Source organism: Acomys russatus, chromosome 29 (assembly GCF_903995435.1).
Source record: "Acomys russatus chromosome 29, mAcoRus1.1, whole genome shotgun sequence".
NCBI lineage: Eukaryota > Metazoa > Chordata > Mammalia > Rodentia > Muridae > Acomys > Acomys russatus.
Window position 1 is genome coordinate 35,439,913 of NC_067165.1, and position 26,165 is coordinate 35,466,077.

Consider the following 26,165-nt stretch of genomic DNA (forward strand, 5'->3'; position numbering starts at 1 on the left):
GCTACAAGTGTGAGCATCACCAGGTATGTGGGAGGGAAGGTAAAATGCACATTTGTTTCCAGGCACCAAGGCCACAAACTAAAGAGACTGTTGATCATTACAGATTAAAGCATGTGCAAAACTCAGGAGTGATCCCTGGCACTACAATAAATAAATAAATAAATTTAGAGAGGGGAGTTTTTCCTCCCAGCACCTCTGGGTTCCCCAACTTCTGGACATAGACAAGCTTAACATTTAGAACTCCAAGTGGCAACTGAAATGCGAGGCCTCTCCAAGGCCAGCACTTGAGAGGGGGCAGGTTAAACCCACTGGTCCTGTCTGTGGACAGATCCATTCAACTCTAATGGGCCTCTGTCAGACCCGGGAAAGTCACACTCCTTAGCTCCAAGGGTACCTGGACTTTGCTTCTGATACCTAGATCTGCAGGAAAGGTGAGTTCTCATGAATAGCTAAGTAGCACATAGAGATGAGCTCTTCAGCCTGGCCGCTAAGAGTTGGATTTCAAGGTCAAGACGGCTCAGAAGATAATGTCGCTTGAGCAAATGCTGCTTAGTCTGCCACCGGATTAGAGGAAATGTTACATTTTGCCAGTCGGAAAGGCTTCGGGCTGCTGCCAACGGTTTGAAACAAGGCCTTAGGTTGCGCCGCTCAAGCTGCTCCTGAACCCACTCTGTGGCCTCCTGCCATCGCCTCCCCAATTATTAGATTACAAGCATACATCACCATGCCTAGGAAGACTTTTTGTGTGTCTCACTTAGGGTTTCTGTTACTGTGATGGAAGACCATGGCCAAAAAGCAGGTTGGGGAGGAAAGGGTTTATTCAGCACACACTTCCATATCAGTGTTAACCATCAAAGGAAGTCAGGACAGGAACTCAAGCAGGACAGGAACCTGGAAGCAGGAACTGACTCAGAGCTCATGGGGGGCGGGGGAGAGTGGGGTCCTGCTTACTGGCTTGTTCCTCTTGGCTTGCTCAGCCTGCATTCTTACAGAACCCAGTACCACGTGCCCAGGAATAGAACCACCCACATTGGGCTGCGCCCTCCTCATCAATCACTAGTTAAAATGCCCTACAGTTGGGTCTCATGGAGGCATTTTCTCAATTGAGGCTCTCTCCTTTCAGGTAACTCTAGTTTGTGTGTCAAGTTGACATAAGACTAGCCAACAAAGTGTGCATGTGTGCGTGTGTGCGTCTCTCTGTGTATATGTTCCCAGGAGCGTGCATACACTATGCCTGGGGAGGTCAGAAGAGAGAGCTAGAGCCCCTGGAGCCGGAGTTACAAGAGGTTGTGTGCGGCCCAATGTGGGTGGGTCCAGGGAACCAAACTCGGGTGTACTGCGCTTAACTGCTGAGCCATCTTTCCACGCCCTTTTCTTTGAAATCACGAGACAAGTCTGGCTATGTAGCTCAGGCTGGCCTTGAACACACAATCCTCCAGCCTCAGTTTTCCAAGCATTGAGATTATGCCCAGCCACAAAAGACTTTAATTCTGAGCAGGATTTTGACGTGTGTGTGTGTGTGTGTGTGTGTGTGTGTGTGTGTGTGTGTGTGTGTGTGTCTGTGTGTGTGTCTGTGTGTGTGTGTGTGTGTGCACTCTATGGAATTTACAAAGCAATACTGCAGAAGGCTGCCCAACTTTTCTCACGTGACCTTTGGGGCAATTGTTGACCGTCTGTGCCTCTCTTTTGCTCCCTGTAAAATGGGAATGGGCTTATTTAGGATGTGACTGAGATCTAAAACTAAACACCAAGGCATCGTGCTTTGCAGTAAAGCAAACACACCATAGCCTCGGTGCCGCTGACATGTCTGACGTACCCACGGTATGAACCATGTATGGAACCCTGTGGACTCGGCCTGTGATGGACGGTCAGACAAACTGATGGGACCGATCCCCTCGGAGTCTTTGAGTTTTGTTTTTTTATTTTGTTTGAGGCAGAGACTCATATATCCCGAACTGGCTTCAAACTCACTTACGTAGCCACGAATGACCTTAAACCCTGATCCTCTGGCCTCAGTCTCTCAAGGGCCAGGCCTGTCCCACCACACCTGGACTCGGCTGTGCAGATGATCAAACCACCTGTTTCATGTGTGCTGAGCAAGCACTGTACCAACTGAGCTACATCCCCAGCCTTTTTTTTTTTCAACAGGATCTTGCTATATAGCCCAGGCTAGCCTCAGTCCTCCCACCTCAGCCTCCTGAGGTACAATTACTGTGCATGAGGCACCAAGGCCTGGCTTCAAATTTCTGTCTTCGTATGCAAAGCTGGCTAAGAATGCCTCCCTCCCTGCTCGCTGGCTGCTGAGGGTTTCCTTTGTTTAGACTCTCTCCAGGCCCTTCCTTGTCAGAGCAGCTGCAGAAATGCCACTTTGTTGGGTGTCTGGAGAGCCACAGGCTCACTCAGGGAATGTCACAGTTGAGAAACCACCTCTTGCTTGCAAAAATCCATCGAAACTAAAGAAATCGAGAAGTAAGGCTGTGCTCTGGGGTGAACTGTCAGTGTTGATGGTTTCTCAGCCTTCTGCAATGTGAGCTAGGGATGGGCCATCCCCGTGAGAGCCCCTTAGAGCAGTAACCCCAGACAGCTGCTGCTGAATCAGGCCTGGTCCCTGTGACCGGAAACTTTAGCTGTGGCTTTCTCTAGGAGAGTCCTGCCCACAGACCGCCCACAGCCAGCCAGTGAGGCCACACAGTTAGAGCCACAGGTGACTCTGGCGAGTGGATAGGGCTTTCCACATCCTCTGTGGTTTAGAAGAATGCATTCATTGGCACCTGTCCCATCAAGGAGAAAGGCTGAGTTGCCAGCAGCTTGGCTTTTTTACCTCAGATAGCTTGGGAGTGGCTTTTCACGGCCCAGAAAGTGTGGCAGGTAGCCTGCAAGGTGGTCTGTCCCCACATCCCCTCAACCTTCGAAGCTTCTAACCTAACTTCAGCATCTCACAGATGTGTCAGGACTCTGTCACACAGCTGCTGCCTCAACAGCATGGCTTGCTTTTTACTGTAGAGAGCCCCAAGGCCAGTCAAGGCTACATAGCTGGTCCTTGTCTCAAGAAATAAATCAAGAACTGTTCACCCAGCTGGACAGCAGCTGATGCTTTTGGGCTAGCTGCTTTATCACCCTTCCCTCTGCAACGGTAGCTGTGCCAGCCAGGTCCAAACCTACACTACCACCACCTACCCTACCTAGACATCTGGGTTCCCCAGAAGGGTCACCTGCTAGGCTTCGAGGTGAGGATGGGGATGGAAGGAGACACATGGGATCTGAGAGGTCACACAACTGGTCCCTACTGGCAGCAGCATCTGCTAATGAGGCTCCACATGGCCAATAGGAATGCTCCCTAACCTGCTCCACCAGCAGCCTGGCCCAGCTCAACAAATGGCTCCACTGTCCCCTGAGCTGCCCAAGCCAAACCTCTAGGCATGTCTGAGTCTCACATTTCCACACCCACATATCTGGTCAACAAGTCTTTCCCACAAGGCCAGTGTCCCTTGAGATAGCACTGTCAGAGCTCCCTACTGCGCCCACAAAGGGAGCCCCCATCATAGCTCTGTAATCTAGCACTTTCTGCAGTCAGTTGTTTTGCTCGGGTGCCCGTGGTTGCTTTTTAGTAGTCCCCACTGGAGAGGGCCTCGGGTGCCCGTGTGTTGCTTTTTAGTAGTCCCCACTGGAGAGGGCCTGATACTCTGGGTCCTAGAACTCTCTCTGATTCTCTCTGAGTTCACGGGGACGAGTGGCTGATGCTGCAGGCCCAGGACTATTCTGGCCCCAACTTTCCCTGGCTTACCCAGGTCTCTGATGACACACCCTCCAACTCTGGAACTCTTCTGTTCACAGGTCACCGACCCCAGGGCTAGGGGACACTTTGGCTGTGTCTGTCACTATGGAACAGGGTAGTAAATGCTGTAGCCAAGTCTCCTAGGCTTTTCAGGGTCTGCATTTGTCCCATCTGGGCTGGGATGTGTGCAGGTCAGGCTTCCAGGCTTCGAGGCTGGGCCGTGGCATCCCTTTGGCCTTTTCCTAGGCCTCCCGTGTAAACATCACAGCCAGCCTGCTTGTTGGCACCATTATGGCTGTATCTGACCATGAGAGTCTCTGGCAAGCGTGTCCTTCCTCTCCTAACACTTAGCCAGTAGTTCCAGGCTCTGTAACAGGCTTTCTCATGCGTTACTTTCAACCAGCAAGCGTCTGCCATTTGTCATTTTACAGGTCGGAAAAAGCAGCCCAGCCCAGTGAGATGGCTCAGTGGGTAAAGGCATTTGCTGTCAAACCTGAGCACTTGAGCTTAATCCCTGAGACCCAAACAGCGTGGAAGAAGAAAACTGACTCCTGAACATAGTGCTCTGATTTCCACACAGGTGCTGTGGCGCAGACACACACACACACACACACACACACACACACACACACACACACACACAGAGCATTAAGGTTTTGTTTTCGGTTTAGGAAAAGAAAAAGACCCAGGGAAGTTAATTGATACATCTACAGTCACACAGCCCGGAAGAGACAGGCAGGCTTGAATCTGCATGCATAACTACTGTGGTGTGCACCTGGGGCTGTGTGTGTGAGATGCTTTCCCTCTGTCTACTCTCCCCTTCTGTTCGTCTGTTTTCCATTCATCTGCTCTGTCTCAGGTCTGTTCCACCTGTGTCTCCCAGCATGGCCCTCTGTTTCCCGGCAAGCCTATCTGTCAGTCTTTTTTTTGTCTATTCTGTCTCCCAGCATATTGGTTTTCTGTTTGTCTGTTCTGTCTGGGGATTGACTGTCCCATCTGTCTCTCCCAGCCTCCTACTCTGCCTGCCTATCTGTAGATTTTGTCTGTCTGCCTGCCTGTTTCTGTATGGTTGTTCTATCTGGAGGCTGTCCCAACTGGGTGTCCCAGCGTCCCCCTCTGTCTGCCTGTCTGTCACCTCTGCCTCTTTGTCTGTTGTCTGCCTGTCTGGTCTCCCAGCCTGTCTCATTTCTCTCCGTTTAGTACGCCTAGGTGCTGTCCCAAAGTCTCCCAGCGTGCCCCTCTGCTTGTACGTCTGTCTAGCAGCCTGTCGGTTTCCGTCCGTTCTGTCTGGAGACTGTCTCTCCCCACCCCCACCTCCCTCTTCCTACCTCTTCCCCGTCTCCCCATCCCCTCAACTCCCGCCTCCACACACGCTGTCCCGAGCATCAGGATCTCAACTAGCTCTGGACGGAGGACAGACTTGGAACTACAAGTCCCGGCAGGCCTTGCGGCGTTGGCGGACGTAGGCGCCGCGGGAGGGCGGGGCATGACGGCCGCAGATTGACTGCAGCACGGTTCGAGTCGCTGTCGCGTCGTGCAGGTGCCGCCTAACCCGGCTCCTTTGCAGCTCGTTGCAGCCGGCGCCCCCGACCGTGTCCCGGGGCCTCGCACGTCGAGCCCAGGCCGCGGGCTGCAGCGGCCGGCGATGAGCGCGAGGAGCCGAAATGAGCGCAGGTGAGCGGCGGTCCGGCCTTCCCTTCGGGACTCGTCCCCAGACCCCCAGAGAGACAGATTTGGGATGCCGCTGCGCACACTGTGGGCCAGAGGGTCTCTGGGGCCGGGGAACCTCCCCACCCCATCCCCTCTGAATGCATTCGACCCTGAGTGACAGGTCCGGGTGAGGGACGCGGTGCATTGCCCTGGGGCCTCTGAGGAGCACCCAAGCGTGCGGCATGAACACGAATAGGGAAGCCAGCTCTTTGCAGGGCCTGGATGGGAGGAGACCTAAGGCACAAATGCACTCCAGACCCGAGCCTCAGGCCCCCACAGAAAGCTCATCAGTGGCCAGATCCAGGGACCACACCCTGCGTGACCCCCATGCCAGACTGGATGTCTTAGCCTGGAACCAATATCCCACCAAATGCAGATAAGGCTTCTAGACCCCTGCTACCCGCCAGGTGCTGCGTGCCCAGTCCCAGGTCTCGGTCTCTCCCAGCTCATCTCTGGCCCAATCCAAAGCTTCCGTCCTGCAGGTCTACAGTGCCTTAGGTGAGGGAGGGAAAAGAATAGGGGGCGAGGGTGCCGCGTGTGGTAAGAACACCTGCCTATCATGCGCTCCCTACCCTGGATTCCAGACTCAGAATCGAACCAAAGACCTTCCAGGTCTACACCCTCCTAGCCTGTTGGAGGCCAGGAGCTCCTAGCCATGGGAGGAAGCCACCAGAAAAAGATGCTGGTGCCACGGGCCACTGTCTGATCAGCAGCAGGAAGCTGGGTCTTCCGCAGGAAACAAGAGGTTCCCAAATAGCTTTGACTCTGGCCCCTCTGCTGTGCAGTGCTGGTGCGGCTGCCCCAGGGCTGTGTGACCTCGGCTCAGCCCCTGTCTCTGCCAGGCATGGCTGTGGTATATGTTGGTCAGTCTCTCTAGGCCTGCCTTTTCTTGGGCTTTGTGTTTGTGGCGCTGGGTATCAAACCCGGGCCCTTTTTAGGTTTACAGAAGGTTGTGGGCCACCTAGTGTGAGTGCTGAGAAGCAGTTTGGGGCCCTCTGGAAGTGTAGATTGTACCCTTAACCTCTGAGCTATCTCCTCAGCCTGTATTATTTTTATTTTTTGAGATTAGGGTCTCAATGTAGCCCAGGCTGGCCTCAAATATAATATGTAGTCGAGGATGACCTTGAGCTGATCCTTCCTCCATCTCTTCAGTGCTGGGATTATAGTCAGGGGCCACTGAACCTAGCTGTCATTTTAAATATTTTCATAACTTCTATTATTATTATTTTGTGTGTACATACATACACATTGTGCCACGGCCTGGGTGTGTCAGAGGACTTTCCCAGCAGGATTCCGAGCCTTTGCCTTGTGTAGTCCCTTTCCCTGCTGAGCCATCGACGCCGCCTCCCCTCCCCCATTGTAAATGAGAATCCTAATCTATGCTTTTCACAAGGCAGCTGGCTGTGAGGGTGAATTAAAGGCCCTGTTCATCACAGCCAAACATTCCAGCTTCCCCACTTGAGGCCATGTGATTCAGGGCCTGAATTTTTCACAGCTCCGTACCTCGGTTTCCCCAAGTTTGAGGGGAACATTTCCACAGTCCCTCTCTTAGAGGGCTGAAGTGAACTACAGCGTTGCCACTTCAGGCTGCCTTGGCTGTAACACAGGAGAGCCCACAGCCTGTGTGAGCCAGCTTGAGGCTGCCTGACTGGTGTGTTTGGGGACACCTTCCCTTGACGGGTGAGCTGTGGCTAAGCCTATCTAGGTGCTTTGAAGATGTCCTATGTTCCTGCCAGACAGTGCACCCGTGGGTGTGGCCCCTCGAATGCTCTGGAGGTTTCCTTAGGTGTGATTTACTCCTGTGACAAGCTCCTTTCCCCTCCTTCCCGAGGCTGGCTGTGAGCATCCTTGTGAAAGAATGGGTGTGTCGTTGACGTAAGTCCATTCATTCACTCCCAGCTGAGAGCAGTTCAGAAACCATTGCGGGAGGGTGCGAATAGGGACAATAGGACTTTGAGGAAGACAGGCCCATTTCCAGGCTCCCAACAAGCCCCTGGCAGGGCAGCTGTAGGAGGCTCAGCACTTCCTTGGTGAACCATGGTCAGAGGCCACCTCTCAACACTTGGTAGGTAGATTCTGGTCAGGCGATGCACTCAGCATTGGCTCTGTGGCTTCTTTATCAGTCTGAACCCTATCTACTGGTACCCCAAGGTCCTTGAGCCACAGGACGGAGCTAATGTTCAGGCCTAGAGGCCAAGCACTCCTGCAGGTTTCTGGCTGGTCGACAAGAAAGGAGAGGCTAGCCTGGGAAATGGGTCAGAGGAGTAGCCACGCCCTGGTGGGAAGCTGCCCCACCACCACTTCTACCGCACAGACTTCAGACACCCTCTGTGGCTAAGGCTGAGGCTTCCACCATGTGCCAGCTATGCCAAGCATTGTTGCATACACTCATCTTAGAGATTGGCTGGGGCACCTACTTTATGAATCACAGCTTGGCAGAGAACACAGCTGATGGTGGAGACATTAAATGTGGCTCCTGCCCAGAGGCTCCCCCCCCTCACAAAAGTGGTACCTGTTTGGTAGGTGATTGTACAGCCTTGGTCAGCCCTTTGAGACCCTAAGATGCAGTTTTCTGGCCACCTGGAGGGTGGGTGAGCCCCCAGCCCTGACATTGTAGGCAGAGGAAGGGCTTTAGCAGAAAAGCCTGTATGTAGCTACTGGTGGCCGAAGGCCTGAGAAGCTCCTACTGAGCCTCCTGCCCTGAGTTCAGGTTTCCTCTGTGAAAGCCAGGCTGTTCCCTGGGAATAAGGGAAAGAAATAATGCTCTTCCTGGCTGGCTCTGTCCTCATGGCAGAATTTGTCCATCCGTCTATTGGTTCTGGAGGTCAGCTCCTTCCTGAAGCACACCGAGTTGTCATTTGTTCTCTGTGGAAGGTGGGAGAGGGCCAACTGGTGGGGCTTTGGTTCGGCTGTTTTCTGGGTCCTCAGTTTAAAGAGGTCTCAGGCGGCACCGTGCACATCAGTTCCTGGCACATCAGTTCCTGGCAGTTCCATGTAGGTGTGAAAGCCCAGGACTCAGGCCTCCGCGCCCTGTGGGCCTGTGGGCCTGTGGGCCTGTGGGCCTGTGGGCCTTTTGCCCTAACCTTGTGCCCTATGCATGGGCATCCATCCTAGGACTGAGAACAGCTTCTGGAACATGTGAAGTGAACTCTTCCTCCAGTCCTGGTTGCCACACCTAGATTTGCCTTTTTTTGTTTTGTTTTGTTTTTCTGAGACAGGGTTTCTTTGTGTGGCCCTGGCTATCCTGGAACTCCCTCAGTAGACCTCAAACTCAAAGAGATTCACCTGCCTCTGCCTCTCCCTCCCAAGTGCTGGGACTAAAGGTGTGCGCCGCCCACCGCTGCCGCCACCTGGCCCAGATTTGTCTTTGTACAAGACCAATAAAGCCATTGTTTAATTACAAAAACAAATAAACCCAGTTGAGAAGCAGCCTGCCTGGGCTTGCCTCCTGGAGCTCCCCGTATCCTTGCTGTGTGATCTTGGGTGAGTTGCTTAACCTCTCTTTCCTTAAATGAAACGGAGAGGGGGGGCTGGGAAGTTGGCTCTGTAGGTTGAGTGTGCTTGCTCTGCAAGTGTGAGGACCTGAGTTTGGATTCCCCTGCACCAACATTAAAAAGGCCAGGTACGCACCTGACGTTCCAGTGCCGTGGGAACAGAGACAGGTGGCCTCTGGGGACACTTTCTAACCAGCCAGCCTAGACTGACTGGTGAGCTCTAAGTTCAGGGAGAGACTCTGCCTCGAATGAAACATGGAAAAAAATAACAGGAAGACTCACAACACATCAACCTCTGACTTGTGTATGTGTGTGTGTGTGCGCGCACGCGCGTGCACAGGCACATGTGTACACCTGAGCCTGCACACACAAAACACACCTACAAGGAAAGATACCTGACAGAATTATTATTCTGATAGCCATGTAAAAAGGGCTGTGGCAGAGGACCACATATGATTAGCCATCAAGTCTCAAGCATGGGAGGTGTGCCACCTGCCTCTGAACGACAAGCCCCGCCCAGCTGGGCAGGACTCTAATGGTCTGGGAGAAACTGCAGGAGCCTCAGCCTATAGGGACCAAGCAGCCAAGAGAGTAAGGACATTGTGACTACAGCAGATGCAAGAGAAAAAGTTGGGTTTACTGGGCAGAAACTTCTAGAAACACTCCTGCCCCATTGGGACCACAGCCCTGCAGATGGGGAGGTGGGAGGAAGCGAGGTTCCAGCCCAGAAGCCTGGTGCTAGCCCCTGCCCCTGGCAGCATCAATGAGAACCTGACTCTATAGGGCGCTCAACTCCAGGCCTGAGCTGGGTACCAGGACTCAGTGAGAATAGCCCGGACCTCTGCCCTGGGGTGGCAGTGAGGTTGGGAAGGTGGGTGGAACACAGGGCCCCACGCAAGCAAGCAGGACACAGGCATGCAGGGTAACTGCGTGCCTCTCTCCAGCTCTAGCCAGATGTTCTTATGAACCAAGGGACCTGTCAGTTCACAGGCCCAAAAGGCCTGGGTACAGAGTGACCAGGCTTGCCAGGCTTCAGAGGGCCCTGAAGAGGAGGCCTTGGGATGTGACCTGTTGCTTCGGTGGCTTGTCTAGCACTGTGAGAGTTAGCGTTCCATCCCCAGCACTGAAAACCAAGAGAAGAAAAGCACCCTCCATTCTGTGCCCTTTCTCCTTTCTGTCCACAGACAGCAGCCCGCTAATGGGCAGCACGGCCCCCAGCTATGGGACCCTGATGACCGGGACATCAATCGATCCCCTCAGCTCCTCAGCTTCATTCGTGGTAGGTAGTGGTAGCGGTGGATGGAGTGGCGCTCTGGCCTGCCCCAGCTCCCTGGCATCTGCCCCATCGGCTCTGTCACCTGCATCCACAGAGGCTCAGCGGCTACTGTGGCAGTCCATGGAGGGCCATCGGCTATCACGCCGCGGTCTGGATGCTGGCCGGGATCCCTTGGCTGCTATTCCGCTGGAAGCCCTTGTGGGGCGTGCGCCTGCGCCTGAAGCCATGCAGCCTGGCCCACGCCGAAACACTCGTTATAGAAATAAAAGACAAAGAGGTGAGCGGGGCTGAGAAAGGTAAAAAAAAATACTGGGGTGCTCAGTCCAGTCACCACTGGCCCTTGGAGGGGGGTGGGCAGGAGGCAAGCCTTCATCTTCCTGTCTGCACTTTAGTGTCTGGGCAGTGGACAGAGCCAGCCAGGTATGGCCCGCCAGGCTCCATTGTAATTCTGTAGCTTTATTTTTTTTTCCCCCTTTAGAAAATATTTTAGGCTGGGTGTGGTGGCGCACGCCTTTAATCCCAGCACTTGGGAGGCAGAGGCAGGTGGATCGCTGTGAGTTCAAGGCCAGCCTGGTCTACCAAGCGAGTCCAGGACAGCCAAGGCTACACACGGAAACCCTGTCTCGAAAAAGAAAAAAGAAAATATTTTATTAGTTTTCATAATCAAAGCCACATGAATAAGGCCTTACCCAGAGCTAGAGATGACTCTGAATGGGGGCTTTATTAGGGTTTCTGTTGCTGTGATAAAGACCATGTCCAAAAAGCAGCTTGGGGAGGAAAAAGTGATTACTCACGTCGACGTCACAGTCCCATCAGCAAAGGAAATTCCGCCAAGAACTCAGGGAGGGACCTGGCAGCGGGAACTGAAGCAGAAGCTGTGGGGGAGCCCTGCTTACGACGGGCTTGCTCCCCATGGCTTGCTTAGCTACCATCGAGGACCACAGGCCCAGGGTGGCACTGCCCCCAGTGGGCGGGCATCTTTCCCAACAGAGGTTCCTGCTTCTCAAATGACTCTAGCTTGTGTCAAGTTGACAAAAAAAACTAACTGGGATAATGCATAAGAGTGTTACCGCACAAGCGTGAGGACCAGAATTCAAATCTCTAGCCCTCATGTATAAAGCTGGGGATGGTTGCCAAAGTGCCTTAGTGCCAGGGGAAGGGGAGCAAAGACAGCAGGATCTTTGGGGCTACCTCCAGGGCCAAGGGGTGACCCTGACTCAGGAAGTAAGGCAGAGATGATAGACAGAGCAAGATAACTGCTGGCCTACTCTGGCCTCTGTGTGTGCACACAGGTGCATTGCCACACCCATATGCATATACACCATGCTCACGTGCATAGAGACCATTGACAATAATGTGCATCTGCCTAAATGGATAGCCCTGTATCTTTGGCGTTTGGGAAGGATTAGGGTGGGGGTGGGGTGTCTTTTTCAAGGTTGAACTCATCCTGTATTCCAGGGTAGCTCCAGGCAGCTCTTCACAGTCCAGGTGCAAACTGAGGCTGTTGGCCAGGACAGGTGAGACAGCAAGTGTCCCTTCCCAGGGAGGGGTGCGAGGGGTAGGCCACCCCTGAGCTTTGGAGTAACTCCCAACCCCTCCCCAGCCCGGAGCTGCCCTCACAGGCCCAGGGAGAGGATGGCCGGAGCCAGGCAGCTGTGGGAGTGGTACCAGAGGGCACATGGGAGGACACCACCCAGCTCTACAGACAGAAAGAGGCAGTGAGTGGCCAACTGGGCTCTAGACCTGGCCTTGCCCTGTTCTGGGACTCTGGGTCACACACTCAACGTGGGAGGACAGGGCTCAAGGTTGTCTGCGTCCCCCTGGCTCTCTGTGGTCCCGAAGGTCTAGGGTACTACCTGACTTCCAAGTTTCTCTTTCCTGGGATGCTGTCCCTGTACCTGCCCCACCATCTGCATGTGGATGCTCCCTAATGCCAGGCCGTCCCCCCCACTGGCCTCTCCTCTCCCACCCAGAAGCAGGTGCTGCGTTATTACCTCCTCCAAGGCCAACGCTATGTCTGGATAGAGACCCAGCAAGCCTTCTGCCAAGTCAGGTAGAGGCCCCAGGCATGGCCACACCATCTCCAGCAGGGTGGGTTGTGGTACGACGGAATGATGGGGCTGACCTAACCCGGGGTACCCTCAGCTGCCCTGAGATCTAGGGAAGCTCACTAAGCCTCTCTCAGCTGGGAGCTGCTTCCTGTAAATGGGGGTGAGGCTATGTCTCATCTCACAGTGTCACTAAAGGTCATTTCAGGTCACACACCCCAGGCTCAGAGACTCCCATGGTGTGCTTGTGTTGATTCCAAAAAAGCACAGTGTTCTGGAAGAGGGTGAAGGAGGCATTAGTCTAGAAAGCAACCCTGGACTGCACTGCAATAGAAAGTGCCAGATCCTGTTACCACCAAGAATTCCAGGGACACCCTTGACCAGCATGGCACATGTACCTCAGGGATAGAGTCATGACCCTTCAAGCTCCCAACCAAGATGGGCTCTGTGCTGCTCCCGGGGAGGTGGATTCAGTCACACTTGGCTCTTTTTGTCTTTCACCCACCTCTCAGACAGCCGGGACAATCCTTGGGTAAACTTGGGTGGCTGCAGGGGGAAGAGGGGCCCCACCAGGCTTTGCTGCATGGTAGCGACAGGAACAGAACTCGATGGCTTGCTAGTCACTTAGCATTGACACCATCTCAGCCACCCACAGCCTGGCGAGGTGGGTGTGTCTACACTCCCGTTCTGCAGGTGAGAAAACAGCGGTGCAGAAAGATTAAATGAGCTGCCCAAGAGAGTGTTGGTGTAAATGTTTCTGTCACTGACCATAGCATACCATCCTCCATTGGTATCCTCCCTTAGCGAGGTGTGGCCTGGCTACAGGAATGGATAAGCCGAGTTCTCTCCTCAGGGTGACCAAGGGGCCCTGACAGCCCTGGAGCCCCAAGTTCTCAGCCTGCTGAGGATGGGGTTCAGAGCTCAGGCCCCATCACATATACAGTGTTCCCTCCCCACCCTCATCAGCCTGCTGGACCAAGGTCGCACCTGTGACGAGATCCACTGCTCCCGCTCCGGCCTCAGCCTCCAGGACCAAGCTATGAGGTGTGTGCTGCCCCTGCTTCCCGCGCCCCTGTCTTCCATTTGGTGCCCTCTCGGGGCATTGGTTTGCCCAGTGGGAAGTGGGGTCTCTGACACCCTGGCACAGTTCGGTGACCTCCCTTACAGGAAGGCCGTTTACGGCCCCAACATGATCAGCATTCCTGTCAAGTCCTACCTGCAGCTACTGGTGGATGAGGTAAAGGACCCTGGTGTCGCCCACAGCAGCTCTTCCGAGAAGGGCTCAATGACAAGCAATCTATTCTCCTCGGCCTGAGAGACCAGGCTGAGGATGGAGAGGGTCCACGCAGAGCTTGGGCCAAAGGAAAAGCTTAGCCTGCAGGGGCGGGGGGCAGGGGCAGAGCCACACAGTCAAGTGCAGCAGCCTCAGGCCAGGAGCTCATCCTGCCCTAGAGCCAGTTCCACTCTCGCCCGTGGCTTCCGGCTGTCAGCTCTGTGACTATGGATAAGGACTATATAGTCTGCTCAGCCTGGAGGAGCCCAGGCCTTGGCATAGGACAGGATACCGCCAAGGTCACACATGGTCAAATCATGTCCCCTCCCTCTACAAACGGTGACCTAACCCTCCTGCGCCTCCCTCAGCCTCTGCTCCATATCATAGGACTGTCCTTACCATTGTGTGGCAGGAGTCTGACCTGAGTCCTTCTAGCTGCAGCGTGTGGGATGTCAGGTAGAAGGGGCTGAGAATGGGCCTAGGCAGGAGGCTGCCTTGGCTTTGCTCAGGGCAGCCACCCAGCTGTCTCCAGTAGCTGAGCCGCCCAGGATGCAGTGTTTATGCTGTCTCTTCCCGCCTCTTCCAGGCACTGAATCCCTACTACGGATTCCAAGCCTTCAGCATTGCGCTGTGGCTGGCCGACCACTACTACTGGTATGCCCTCTGCATCTTCCTCATCTCAGCCATCTCCATCTGCCTGGCTCTGTACAAGACCAGAAAGGTGAGAGTGAGTGGCCTGGCAGGGCTGGGCAAGGTGTCGCCAGGAGCTGCCAACCTCTCAGCTCTTCCCGTCCCTCTGTCCCACAGCAAAGCATTACCCTGAGGGACATGGTCAAGCTGTCCGTGCAGGTGCTGGTATGCCGACCTGGAGGAGGTGAGGAGCAGGGAGGAGGAAGGCTGGGGCTCGGGAGCAGCAGGGTAGCTGACCCTCACTCAACCCACCTACCTACAGAGGAAGAGTGGATCGACTCCAGTGAGCTGGTGCCCGGAGACTGCCTGGTGCTGCCCCAGGAGGGCGGGGTGATGCCGTGCGATGCGGCTCTGGTGGCTGGCGAGTGTCTGGTCAATGAGAGCTCTTTGACAGGTAAGCCTAGCCTGGCCAGATCCCAACCCTCTGCCTCTCACTAGAGCCTGTAGCTGGGCTTTTCTTTTTCTTTGAAGTAACAGTCCTGGCTTTGGCACTTGCTAACCATCCACCTTTAAACACTCCATGCCTCAGTTTCTCCACCTATGAAATGTGGTTGCCAGTCACTCCGGGATAAGTTAGTCATAAACTGTCTGTATCAGGGTCTACCACATGGCTTGGACTCTACAGCAGGCAGGAGGATGTGGTCCATGAGGCAGGGTCCCTGCTTGTGCCCATGTCTCTTCCACATGTGCACACCGCCACCACAGCACCTTCAGCTGTATACGTGGGCTCTCTACCCTGTTCAGGTCTGTTGGCTTGTGCTGTGGAAGCTTGTCCACATGTATGTAGCACTCCGCAGGCCACCTAGGAAGCTATGGTGCAGACGCATGGTGACTGATGTACCCTTGACGTGTGTGCAGTGGCGCCGCCGTGAGTGGCCTTACCTGTGGTTCTCTCGGTATTTATGAGATCCGGGCAATAGCCTGACAAACTCGGGAGGTTGAAGCAGGAGGATCAATAATAGATCCAGGCCAGCCCGAGTGAAAAGTGTGATAAGAGTGGATGGTTGTTTCCAGGGAAAGTTGTGGCTCAAGGTTTGTGGTTCGTTTCGTGTGTGTTTGTGGTAGATGGTACTAGCTATGGAGTCCAGGGCCTCACCTTGCCGTGTGTCTTAATCTTGGTTACTTTTCTTCTTTCTTTTTTATTTTTCAGACAGGGTTTCTCTGTGTAGCCCTGGCTGTGCTGGACTCTCTCTGTAGACCAGGCTGGCCTTGAACTCACAGAGCTCCTCTTGCCTCTGCCTTCCGAGTGCTGGAATTAAAGGTGTGCACCACTATGGCCCAGCTGCTTTTTGCCTCTGCCTTCCGAGTGCTGGGATTAAAGGTGTGCACCACTATGGCCCAGCTGCTTTAGTTTCTATTGAAGTGACAGAACACCAAGACCAAGCCAACTTATGAAAGTGTTTAATTGAGCTTTCGTTTCCAGAATGATTAGAGTCCATGATGATTGAGCAAGGCATGGTGGCAGGGCTAGATGAGAGTTCACATCTTTTTATTTTTATTTTTTTAAGATTTATTTATTTATTATATATAGAGTGTTATGCCTGCACATATGCCTGCACACCAGAAGAGGGCACCAGATCTCATTACAGATGGTCGTGAGCCACCATGTGGTTGCTGGGAATTGAACTCAGGAGCTTTGGAAGACAAGCCAGTGCTCTTAACCTCTGAGCCATCTCTCCAGCCCGAGAGTTCACATCTTGATTCACAAGTAGGAAGCAGAGAGAGCTAGCATGCTGGGGATGGCTGGAGTCTTTTGAATCCTCAAAGCCATCCTCAGTGACACACCTCCTCCAACAAGGCCACACCTAATTCTTCCCAAACCAACTGGGGACCAAGTCGTCTGTAGGTTTTATTTAACAATTAAACTTTATTATACAACCCAACTAGCTTACACAAGAGGGGAAAAAAAGAGTGAACCTTCTGGTATCCATTCTACGGGACGAGTCCCTAGGTGTCTCTGGCCTGCATGCTGGTTCAGCCTGTTGGCTGTCTCACTTGCGCTCAAGCCCGATCTGAACCTGCTGCTGCTCTCTCCCCTCCGCCTGCCTGTGTCACGTGGGAAGGGCGGTCTCCTTCTCTTATTGAGGGTCGATTAGAAAAACAATAGTCCAGGTGGAGTCCCCAGGTCTGTTTCCTGAATTCCAGGCCCAGGATGGGCCCACCCAGTCTATCTCAAGGTATCCAAGGTGCATCCAAGGGTAAAGCCCGCCAAGACTGTTTTTACCTGTGACAAAGCTTACAGTCTTTCCCACAGTCTTCAAATATATGAGCCTATGGGGGCTGTTCTCACTCAGAGCACAGCAGGTTAGACAGTACTCTGCCACAGAGTTACACGCCTCGATACTTTATTTCCACTTTGTATTTAAGTCAGAATTGCCCAGGCTGGCCTTGAATTAACTCTGTAGTCCTAGCAGACTTCAAATTTGTAATCCTCCTGCCTGAGCCTCTTGGAAAGCTAGGGTTGCAGACTCTGCACCTCGAGGCCCAGCTTTGGGTTTTATCTGTATGATAAGCTAACGGAAGCAAACATGGTTGTAATCCCAGCTCTTGGGACACAGAAGCAGGGTCACTCCAATTTTGAGCCTAACCTAGGCTATGCAGTGAGATTCCAGTTCAAAAGGACAACAACAACAAAACCCTCAAAAACAAAAAAAGAGCAAAAGGACTAGGCAAGGTGGCACACCGGTAATCCCTGCACTGGGACTAGGCATGGTGGCACACCAGTAATCCCTGCACTAGGACTAGGCATGGTGGCACACCAATAGTCCCTGCACTGGGACTAGGCAAAGTGGCACACCGGTAATCCCTGCACTCGGGAAGTTGCAGCAGGAATGATCAGTAGTTCAAGGTCATTGTCTATATAGCAAGTTTGAGGCTAGCCTGGGCTACATGAGACTCAGTATTAAAAAAAAAAAAAAAACAAAACAACTCTAGCCTCTGGTCCTCCATGGACTCTCCCACACCTGCCTCATCTTAGGGATGCAGGTGGAGCCTGGGCTGCTCCTGAGTCCCCCTAGAAATACACATACTGTAGACACCCAATAATCCTGTCTTCACATTCTACTTTGCTGAGCAGGCTGCCCAGGGCTTTGTAGAGCTGACACCCCCTCCCACGCAAATGTCCTTACTAGTTAGATGGGAGCCGGGCATGGTAGCCCACATCTGTAGTGCCAGCACTCAGGAAGCTAAGGTAGATCCACTCAGGTGGATCTCTGTGAATTCGAGGCCAGCCTGGTCTGTGTAGCGAGGACATTGTCTCAAATCAAAGCAACACACAAATAAGATGTGACCAAGTTGGGTGGCTCACACCAGTAATTCCAGGACTCGAAAAGCTGTCAGGGAGATCGCACGTTGGAGGCCAGCCTCGTTACATAGCAAGACCTGTCTAAAATCCAGAAAAATAATGTGTTTGTGGTGAACTAACTCCAGGAGAAGGGTTCCCAAACCCTGGTCCCCAATATGTACACATGCCTTCATTAGCAGTCCAGTTACCCAAAGGAGGTTCCTAAGTGATGGGCTGCCTCCTCATAGAATTGCCTCATGGTCTCAAGTCTTTTGCCCTCTTGCCCATTTCCTGCTTGCTACCCACCTGGTTACAGAGTTAAGTGTGGCTTTGGGACAGGTGTGGGCAGCTCTCAGCTCTGTGGTAGGAGGGAAAATACCCTGAGGGCCTCTCATGGAACTCACACCATGTCCCTTCCAGGGGAGAGCATCCCAGTGCTGAAGACAGTCCTGCCAGAGGGGCCCAAGCCCTACTGCCCAGAGACCCATCGGCGGCACACAGTCTTCTGTGGAACCCTCATTCTGCAGGCCCGGGCCTACCTGGGACCCCGGGTCCTAGCAGTGGTGACGCAGACAGGTACATATCTGGAAATGGGAAGAAGTGCTGAGCTCAGCACATACAGGAGTCATGACATAGGGCAGGACAGGACCTAGAGCCCTGGCCCCACCACCACCTATGACACTGGGATTCTTACTAGTCCCACCCTATTGGGCCTTCATGTTCCGTCTTTTTTTTTTTCTTTTTAATGTATGTGGGTGTTTTGCTATTTATTTGTCTGTGCATATGCATGGCTGCTGCTGGCAGAGTCCAGAAGAGGGCACTGGATCCCTTGGCACTGGAGAGTTAGATAGTTGTGAGCTGTCATGTGGGTGCTGGGAAATGAGCATGGGTCCTCTGGAAGATCAGCCAGTGCTCTTAACTGCTGAGCCATCTCTCCAGCCCTCACGTCCTCATCATATCAGAAGTTGGGCAGACAATAAGCAAGGTTTGCAGTGTTTGTAGGAAACAGCAGGGGTCCTCCTGTGTATGTATGTGTGTGTGTGTGAGTGTATGTGTGTGTGTGGTGGGGGTGTGAATGTGTGTGTGTGGTGAGTGTGTGTATGTGTGTGTGGTGGGTGGGGGCTTAGTTCTCCTTTCATTATAAATAAAACCACTCATTTGAGAGGCTGTCCACTAACCCCCCCATGGGGGTACCCGCTCAGCAGCAACTGCTGGTGGCGCGCCTTTCATCCCAGCACTCTGGGAAAGGCAGATCTCTGTGAGTTTGAGGCCAGCAGGGGTTACATAGTGAGACCTCCGTCTAAAATAAAATTCTGCTGGGGCTGTATACTTATAATCCCAACTGCTTGAGAGGTGGGGGGGGGGGGTCTGAAGGATTGAAAGTTAAGGTCTAGCCTGGGCAATTTATTGAGACACTCCCCTTCCCCAGTCAGAATAAAAAGTAAATAGAATAGGGGGACGTGGGAAAGTACAAAGGCATGCCATGCAGGAGGGTACTTGCCTAGCTGGATGAGGGTTCAGTCCCAGAACCACAGAAAGAAAATAATTAAAAAACAAACAAAAAGCCACTTCTGTGTGGGGGTTGGTCAAGCCTTGTGAGCCATCACCTGTGTGACCCCAGTCCAGTTGATGGCTGGCCCTGTGAATGTCGTCACCCCAGGGTACAGGCAGTGTGGGAGGAGTGGGAGGAGCCTGCCCTAAACCCTAACCCTCCCTTGGCTTCCTGTCATCCCTCAGGGTTCTGCACAGCCAAAGGGGGCCTGGTGAGCTCCATCCTCCACCCTCGGCCCATCAGCTTCAAGTTCTACAAACACAGCATGAAGTTCGTGGCAGCGCTCTCTGTGCTGGGTGAGTGGGCTGCTGCCTACCCCACTCTGCCGGCAGCCCCAGCCCGGGTGGGTCGGGAGCCCAGCTTACCCCTCGCTGTTCTCCCCAGCTCTGCTTGGCACCGTCTACAGCGTCTTTATTCTCTTCCGCAACCGGGTAAGCCGGACGCCGGGCGGGACTGCCAGCTGTGGGACCTGCCCAGCCGGGCTCCGAGTTCACGGTACCTCCTACCAGGTGCCTGTGAACGAGATTGTGATCCGAGCCCTGGACTTGGTGACCGTGGTGGTGCCGCCTGCCCTGCCGGCCGCCATGACCGTGTGCACGCTCTACGCCCAGAGTCGGCTGCGCACACGGGGCATCTTCTGCATCCACCCGCTGCGCATCAACTTGGGGGGCAAGCTGCGGCTCGTGTGCTTTGACAAGGTGGGGCCTGGCTGGCAGCACTTGAGGGAATGTGCACTTCAGCCAATGCCTTGCCGTACCCAGACTGCACCCAAGTGTGGGAACACTCAGGGGCCACCCTCTGCAGCCAGTTCCTACCCGCTCCATCTCATGCCCGGCAGATAACATGCCCGAAATAATTGCTCAAGAACTATTGTGGGCCTGCTGTGCTGGGCAAGCACACAGCCCTGGAGTCCAGTAGGGACCAGCACAGGGGCACTGGTGTGCGTGCGTGTGTCCCCAGCGAGTGAGCACACCAGCAGCACAGTGTGCGGACAGTGGGGATTAGGGGAGCCCGGAGCCACCTTGATGGGCGTGTCCAGTTTCTCCTGAACACTCCTGTGGTGAGGGCAGGCAGACCAGGAGGGGAGGAACAAGTGTGTGGAGCTCTTCACGAGCACAGTGAACCTGGGACACACTGAGCAGTGATGGCAACAGGGAAACACTGGGTGGGCAGCACATGATGAGCAGAGGCCTTGTGTTGAGCCCTCAGGGCCATGAACTGAGGAGAGGGAAGATGTCAGGATCGAAGAGGGGTGTAGAGATTGACTCCAGCAGGACACAAGGTTTAGAGCAAGCCTCCTATGCCACTCGCCTAGCTTGGGTGTGGAAGCCAGCACAGCAAGGCCTGACTGAACCAAGGACTTGGCACTTGTCCCCCTGCAGACAGGCACCCTCACGGAGGACGGCTTGGATGTAATGGGGGTAGTGCCCCTAAAGGGACGGATGTTGCTACCACTGGTCCCAGAGCCCCGACACCTGCCCCTGGGGCCCCTTCTCCGTGCACTGGCCACCTGTCATGCCCTCAGCCAGCTACATGACACCCCAGTGGGCGACCCTATGGATCTCAAGATGGTGGAGTCTACAGGCTGGGTGAGGAGGCCAAACAGGCCAGAACCCTGACTGAGGGTAGTTAGGCCTAAGGAATGCTACCTCGTATTCCCCTAGTGGTCTCTGTCGCCACCAGAGTCACTGTCAGTCGCAGCAGGGCCACCTTTTCTTCTATGGCTCTTCCTGTGGTCCTAGCATAAGCTTGAAAGCTGCTTTGTGGCGCTTTTAATAACTTGCTCAAGATCACCCAGTGTCCTATTGGTGGGACAACCAGAGTGGATTTGAGTCTGCACAGACCCAGAGTCCATGTTAACTTTAACCCTCCAGTCCTGAGGTCCTTCCATGAGTCTAGTCCTGCTGCCCCTCTCTTTGCCAAGGCCCTGGTTCCCAACCTCTGTTTGCCTTCCAACCAGGTCCTGGAGGAGGGCCCCGCTGCAGACTCAGCACCTGGGGCACGAGTCTTGGCAGTAATGAAACCCCCACCCAGGGCGGCCCAGCAACAGGGAACGGTAAGCTGCAGGGTGACTGGGCCTCGGGGCCTCAGGAGTGAGCTCCTCAGCCAGCCCCTTGGCTCTTCTCCCATAACAGGAGCCGTCACCAGAGCCCGTCAGTGTCCTCTGCCGATTTCCCTTCTCCTCTGCCCTGCAGCGCATGGATGTGGTAGTGTCATGGCCAGGGGCTGCCCAGCCTGAGGCCTATGTCAAAGGCTCCCCAGAGCTTGTGGCCAGCCTCTGCAGCCCTGACACAGGTGAAGGGGGCAGGCCTAGAGTCCACTACTGAGTGTGAGCATGGAGTTGGGGATGGGTTCCAGCCTCTGAGGCCCCTGCCCCCAACAAGCCCTGATGACACCCCCCTCTCCCCACAGTACCAAGTGACTTTACCCAGGTGCTACAGAGCTATACAGCTGCTGGCTACCGAGTTGTGGCTCTGGCTGGCAAGCCACTGCCCATTGCACCCAGCCTTGAGGCTGCTCAGCAGCTCACTAGGTGAGCCCATCCCTGGCATGTTAGGAGGAAGGTGCTAAGCCCCAGCAAGTGGGAGAGGGGGCACTGATTCCCGCCTGACCTCTGACCCAGAGATACCACCCTCTAGGGACACCGTGGAGCAGGAGCTAAGCCTCCTCGGGCTGCTGGTCATGAGGAACCTGCTGAAGCCACAGACAACCAAAGTTATACAGACTCTGAGGAAGACGGGCATCCGTACCATTATGGCAACAGGTATTATGGCCTCAGTGACCTGTGAAAAGGACATAGCCTGCCATATCCTGGCAAAAAAGGTGGCTTCCCAGAAACCCCTGCTGCAGCATCTTTTCACAGTATCCATCACATGTGTCATTGTCACCCGCATTTGACAGCTAAGGACACTGGGGCTCAGAGTGGGATGGGTTCCTATGAGCCAGAGGGGTGTCAACCTAGCCATTCACCTGTTGGATCCCTAGGAGGTCACCACTCAGTTCCAGGTCCCTCCTCTATGTGGGATAATAGTGTCAGGCTAGAAGGCTGGGAACCTGCCAGTTTGCCCAGCTCAGCCATGGTTGACAGTATTCTAGGGTGTAAGTGTTAGATTCTCACCCTGCCTCACACCCCTAGGCGACAACCTGCAGACAGCAGTCACTGTGGCCAGAGGCTGTGGCATGGTAGGTACCCGGGAGCACCTGGTTGTCATCCATGCCACCCTCCCTGAGCAGGGCCAGCCTGCCTCCCTTGAGTTCCTGCCACTGGAGTCCTCTGCAGTCATGAATGGGGCTAAGGTGAGACTGACCCACTGACTACCTGCGCCCAGCTCCTCGGGGAGGGAAAGGGTTGCTAAGCCGAGTTTCCTGGTCCCTAGGATCCTGTCCAGGCCACAGGCTATTCCCTGGAGATGGAACCCCAGTCCTGTCACCTGGCCCTCAGCGGGCCTACTTTTGCTGTCCTTCAGAAGCACTTCCCCAAGCTGCTGCCCAAGGTAGAGCCGCCTGCGGAGGGGCTACATGTTGCCTGCCTCTGCATGCCAGGAGATGTGCCAGCCCTGCCCTCTCATGCCCCAGGTCCTGGTGCAGGCCACTGTCTTTGCCCGCATGGCCCCAGAACAGAAGACAGAGCTAGTGTGTGAACTGCAGAAACTTCGGTGAGTGCTGTGTGGTGAGGGCGCCAAAGCGCCATCGGGATGAGAGTGGCCTCCCCTTCCCCTCCTCGGGCATTAGGGACCTTTCACCTTCCAGGAGCCGGCCATGCTGGATGCTGGCATATGTTCTAAACCCAGCATTTGGAAAACAGAGGCAGGAGGATTGCTTCTAGTTAAAGGCCAATGTGCACTATGCAGGGAGAGTGTCTCATACAAGCAAACAGAAAACCAAAGCTGAGGATGTAGCTTAGTGTGTCCCAGGCCGGCCAGGGATACCCAGCAAGGCCCTGCCTCAATAATAAACAAAAATATAATAAATAATATCTAGGTTGGGCCGGAAGTGTGGTAGAATGCCTACCTAGCATTTAAGAGACCTTGAGATCCATCCCGAGCATAGTAAATAAACAAGTAAACAAACAAATAAATAAAAATAGAAGCACCCAGGCAGACTCTCCTGTGTCTGTTGTCCAAAAATAGCTACATCTATTTACCAAGTACCACTTGGTCATTAGGCTGGACTCTCCCAGTTGCCTGTGGAGGGGAGGGATGGTTTCACAGGCCTAGCTACTGACCTCTCTCTCTGTCAGGTACTGCGTGGGCATGTGCGGGGATGGAGCCAATGACTGTGGGGCCCTGAAAGCAGCTGACGTGGGCATCTCACTGTCCCAAGCAGAGGCTTCGGTGGTCTCTCCCTTCACCTCCAGCATGGCCAGTATTGAGTGTGTGCCCACTGTCATCAGGTAAGGCAGGCAGGCAGGGCCGGGGGGGGGGGGAGGGTGGTGGTGAGGGTGAAGCGGGGCCCCTCAGCAGCCTGAGGCCCTGGCGTCCATCTTTGCCCCTAGGGAAGGCCGCTGCTCTCTGGACACGTCATTCAGCGTCTTCAAGTACATGGCCCTGTACAGCCTGACCCAGTTCATCTCAGTCCTGATACTCTACACGGTGAGCACCTGCGGATCCCCAGTCCCCACACCTGCTGGGACGGGCGACTCTGTCATTTGCCTGCCGCAACTCAGGCAGTAAAGCGCATAGGATTCAAAACTGCTGGACATGGGTCCTGAGAAGTGGGGCCGCTGGTGTGTGCTAACAACTTTGTAGCTCCTGAAGCTCCCAGTGTGTGTGTATGCGCACGCACATGCGGCGCAGCGTGTGTGTGTGTGTGTGTGTGTGTGTGTCCTTTCCGTCTGAGGGTGCCTGCCGTACATGGGGGAGAATGAATCAGAGCCCAGGCAGGGTGACACAAAGTCAAGACCCTACCCAGCAGGGCCTTCCCTTCCCCTGCTCAGAGAATGCCCTGTTCGCCTCCGCTGACTACAGGGGTCCAATGGGCTGGGTCCACACCCACCTCAGAGTTTCTGTATCGCAGGCAGCCCCTCTGCTCCCCCAGGCTGAATGTTGTATGTAAAGCAGCCTTCCAACATCAGGCTAGGGGCAGGACAGCGTGTTTCAGACTGGGCCATAGATCATTGGGACACACCTCCTTAACAGGTCCAGTGTCAGCTAAGGATGCTGGGTCTGATAGAGAGCCGGAAGGATTCTTTCCCAGGTTCCGTGAGGACTGGGGCTCTGCAAGAGCTGGTCCTCAGCTTCTCCTCTCACCTGCCACAGATCAATACCAACCTGGGAGACCTTCAGTTCTTAGCCATCGACCTGGTCATCACCACCACAGTGGCAGTGCTCATGAGCCGCACAGGCCCTGCCCTGACGTTGGTGCGAGCGCGACCACCAGGGGCACTACTGAGCGTGCCTGTACTTGGCAGTTTGCTGCTGCAGGTGGCTTTGGTGGCCTGCATCCAGCTTGGGGGCTACTTTTTGGTCACAGCCCAGCCCTGGTAAGTAGCAGAGTCCCTGGCACCAGTACTGGTCCTTCCTCTAACCTCTCACTCTTTCCCTAATGCCACCACCATGGTCCCCAGGTTCGTGCCCCTGAACAGAACTGTTCCCGCACCCGACAACCTGCCCAACTATGAGAACACAGTGGTCTTCTCTCTTTCTGGCTTCCAGTACCTCCTCCTGGCTGCAGCAGTGTCTAAGGGGGCACCCTTCCGCCAGCCACTCTACACCAACGGTGCTGCCGCGTGGTGGGGCAGGGGTGGATGAGGGGGTGGCAGCTGGAATGAAAAAGGGACCCTGAGTAGAGAGTGCATGTGTGTGTGTGTGTGTGTGTGTGTGTGCGTGCGTGCGCGCGCGCGCGTGCGTGCATGCGTCCCAGTGCGTAGCACCATTGCTGACAGACTCCCCCACCCCCAGTGCCCTTCCTGGTGGCCCTGGCGCTCTTGGGCTCTGTCCTGGTGGGCCTCATCCTGGTCCCCGGCCTCCTGCAGGGGCCACTAGGACTGAGGAACATTCCGGACAGCTCTTTCAAGTTGCTGCTGCTGGGCCTGGTTGCCTTCAACTTTGTGGGAGCCTTCATGCTGGAGGTAGGGCCCACACTGATGGAAGCTGTGAGAGGGTCGGGGGGTGGGAGGTGAGGAGGACCCAGGCCCCACCATCCCTCCACACCATCTCCTTGCCCTCTGCAGAGCGTGCTGGACCAGTGTCTCCCAGGCTGCCTGCGGTGGTTCCGGCCTAAACGGGCTTCCAAGAAGCAGTTCAAGCGGCTAGAACGAGAGCTTGCTGAACAGCCCTGGCCCACTCTGCCCATCAACCCCGTGAGGTAGTGCAGGCCTGGAGGGCATGCCGGACACTGGACCCACCTCCAGAGACAGACCCTGTCACCTCCCGCAGCCCTGAGGTTGGCTGTTGTCACTCTCCTGCCAGGACACACCCACCCACGGAGTGCTGGTTGTCCCCACTTTAGACCATCCTGTGTAGAGACATCAGCTACCAACTTCATCCAGAGCTGCTGTCAGTGTAGCAAATAAAGTGATTTTCCTGCCTTGGCAGCACGGGTCTTGTGTCTGGGCACTGTGGCGTGTCCTCCCTGGTGACACCAGGCACCTCTGGGTGTCCTTTCCCTCTGATACTATGCTTCCCAGTGTAGGTGGGATCCGTGTTGCGTGAAGCTTACCTCTTACCCGTGCCACCTTGTGCCCTACAACTGAAGGTCCAACTCATTGTATAGATGACCATGGCTAAATGAGGCTTGAGGTCACAACTGTGGACGCACTGCGTCTGACCCGAGGTTCACTGTTCCTAGTCCCCTGCCCTGGCCGAAGGCAGAGGCACAGGCTTGCTGCTGGCTGGAGCTTTGTAAAGCCTATGCCTGAGAGCCATCTCACTGGAGGCCTGTCCTCTGCCTGCCACCCCCACATCCTGGGATGTGTTTGTGGTCTGGTTCCTCAGATAAAGCCAGGCTGTAAGCCCAGGTCTTCCAGCCAGCACCACAAGCCCTGTCCCCTGGGAAGGGTGGGTGCCTCTGATCTCAGCCATGGGCTGCTGGCCAGGCTCCTCTGTCCTGGAGATGCAAGTTGG

General features: G+C 54.7%; 1 protein-coding gene across 4 annotated transcripts; it reads left to right on the top strand.

The window, feature by feature from the left end:
- The first annotated feature begins 5,272 nt into the window (after positions 1-5,272).
- On the top strand, positions 5,273-25,415 carry Atp13a2 (ATPase cation transporting 13A2). 4 transcript variants are annotated; one of them, XM_051171196.1, is made up of 29 exons: positions 5,273-5,449; positions 10,164-10,258; positions 10,350-10,532; positions 11,714-11,772; positions 11,859-11,973; positions 12,232-12,308; positions 13,270-13,347; positions 13,471-13,540; positions 14,163-14,297; positions 14,384-14,450; positions 14,529-14,660; positions 17,970-18,125; positions 19,287-19,397; positions 19,486-19,532; positions 19,611-19,799; positions 20,484-20,690; positions 21,062-21,157; positions 21,237-21,396; positions 21,514-21,634; positions 21,741-21,865; positions 22,238-22,398; positions 22,479-22,595; positions 22,678-22,757; positions 23,342-23,494; positions 23,597-23,693; positions 24,360-24,583; positions 24,668-24,819; positions 25,002-25,171; positions 25,274-25,415. In XM_051171196.1, the coding sequence occupies exons 1-29, from the start codon at positions 5,440-5,442 to the stop codon at positions 25,409-25,411; spliced, it is 3,525 nt and encodes a 1,174-aa protein (XP_051027153.1). In that variant the 5' UTR covers positions 5,273-5,439; the 3' UTR covers positions 25,412-25,415. The 4 variants fall into 4 exon arrangements, with proteins under 4 accessions (XP_051027153.1, XP_051027152.1, XP_051027154.1 ...); XM_051171195.1 differs by having other exon boundaries at positions 5,274-5,449; positions 12,229-12,308; XM_051171197.1 differs by having other exon boundaries at positions 5,274-5,449; positions 12,229-12,308; positions 25,076-25,171.
- Positions 25,416-26,165: the final 750 nt, after the last annotated feature.

What these genes read in the sequence shown, in the direction of transcription:
- Atp13a2 (XM_051171195.1), top strand. An exon ending in GAGGCTGTTGGCCAGGACAG is followed by an intron (nt 11,773 to 11,858) that starts GTGAGACAGCAA and finishes ACCCCTCCCCAG; the next exon opens with CCCGGAGCTGCCCTCACAGG. An exon ending in CCTCTGCAGCCCTGACACAG is followed by an intron (nt 21,397 to 21,513) that starts GTGAAGGGGGCA and finishes CTCTCCCCACAG; the next exon opens with TACCAAGTGACTTTACCCAG.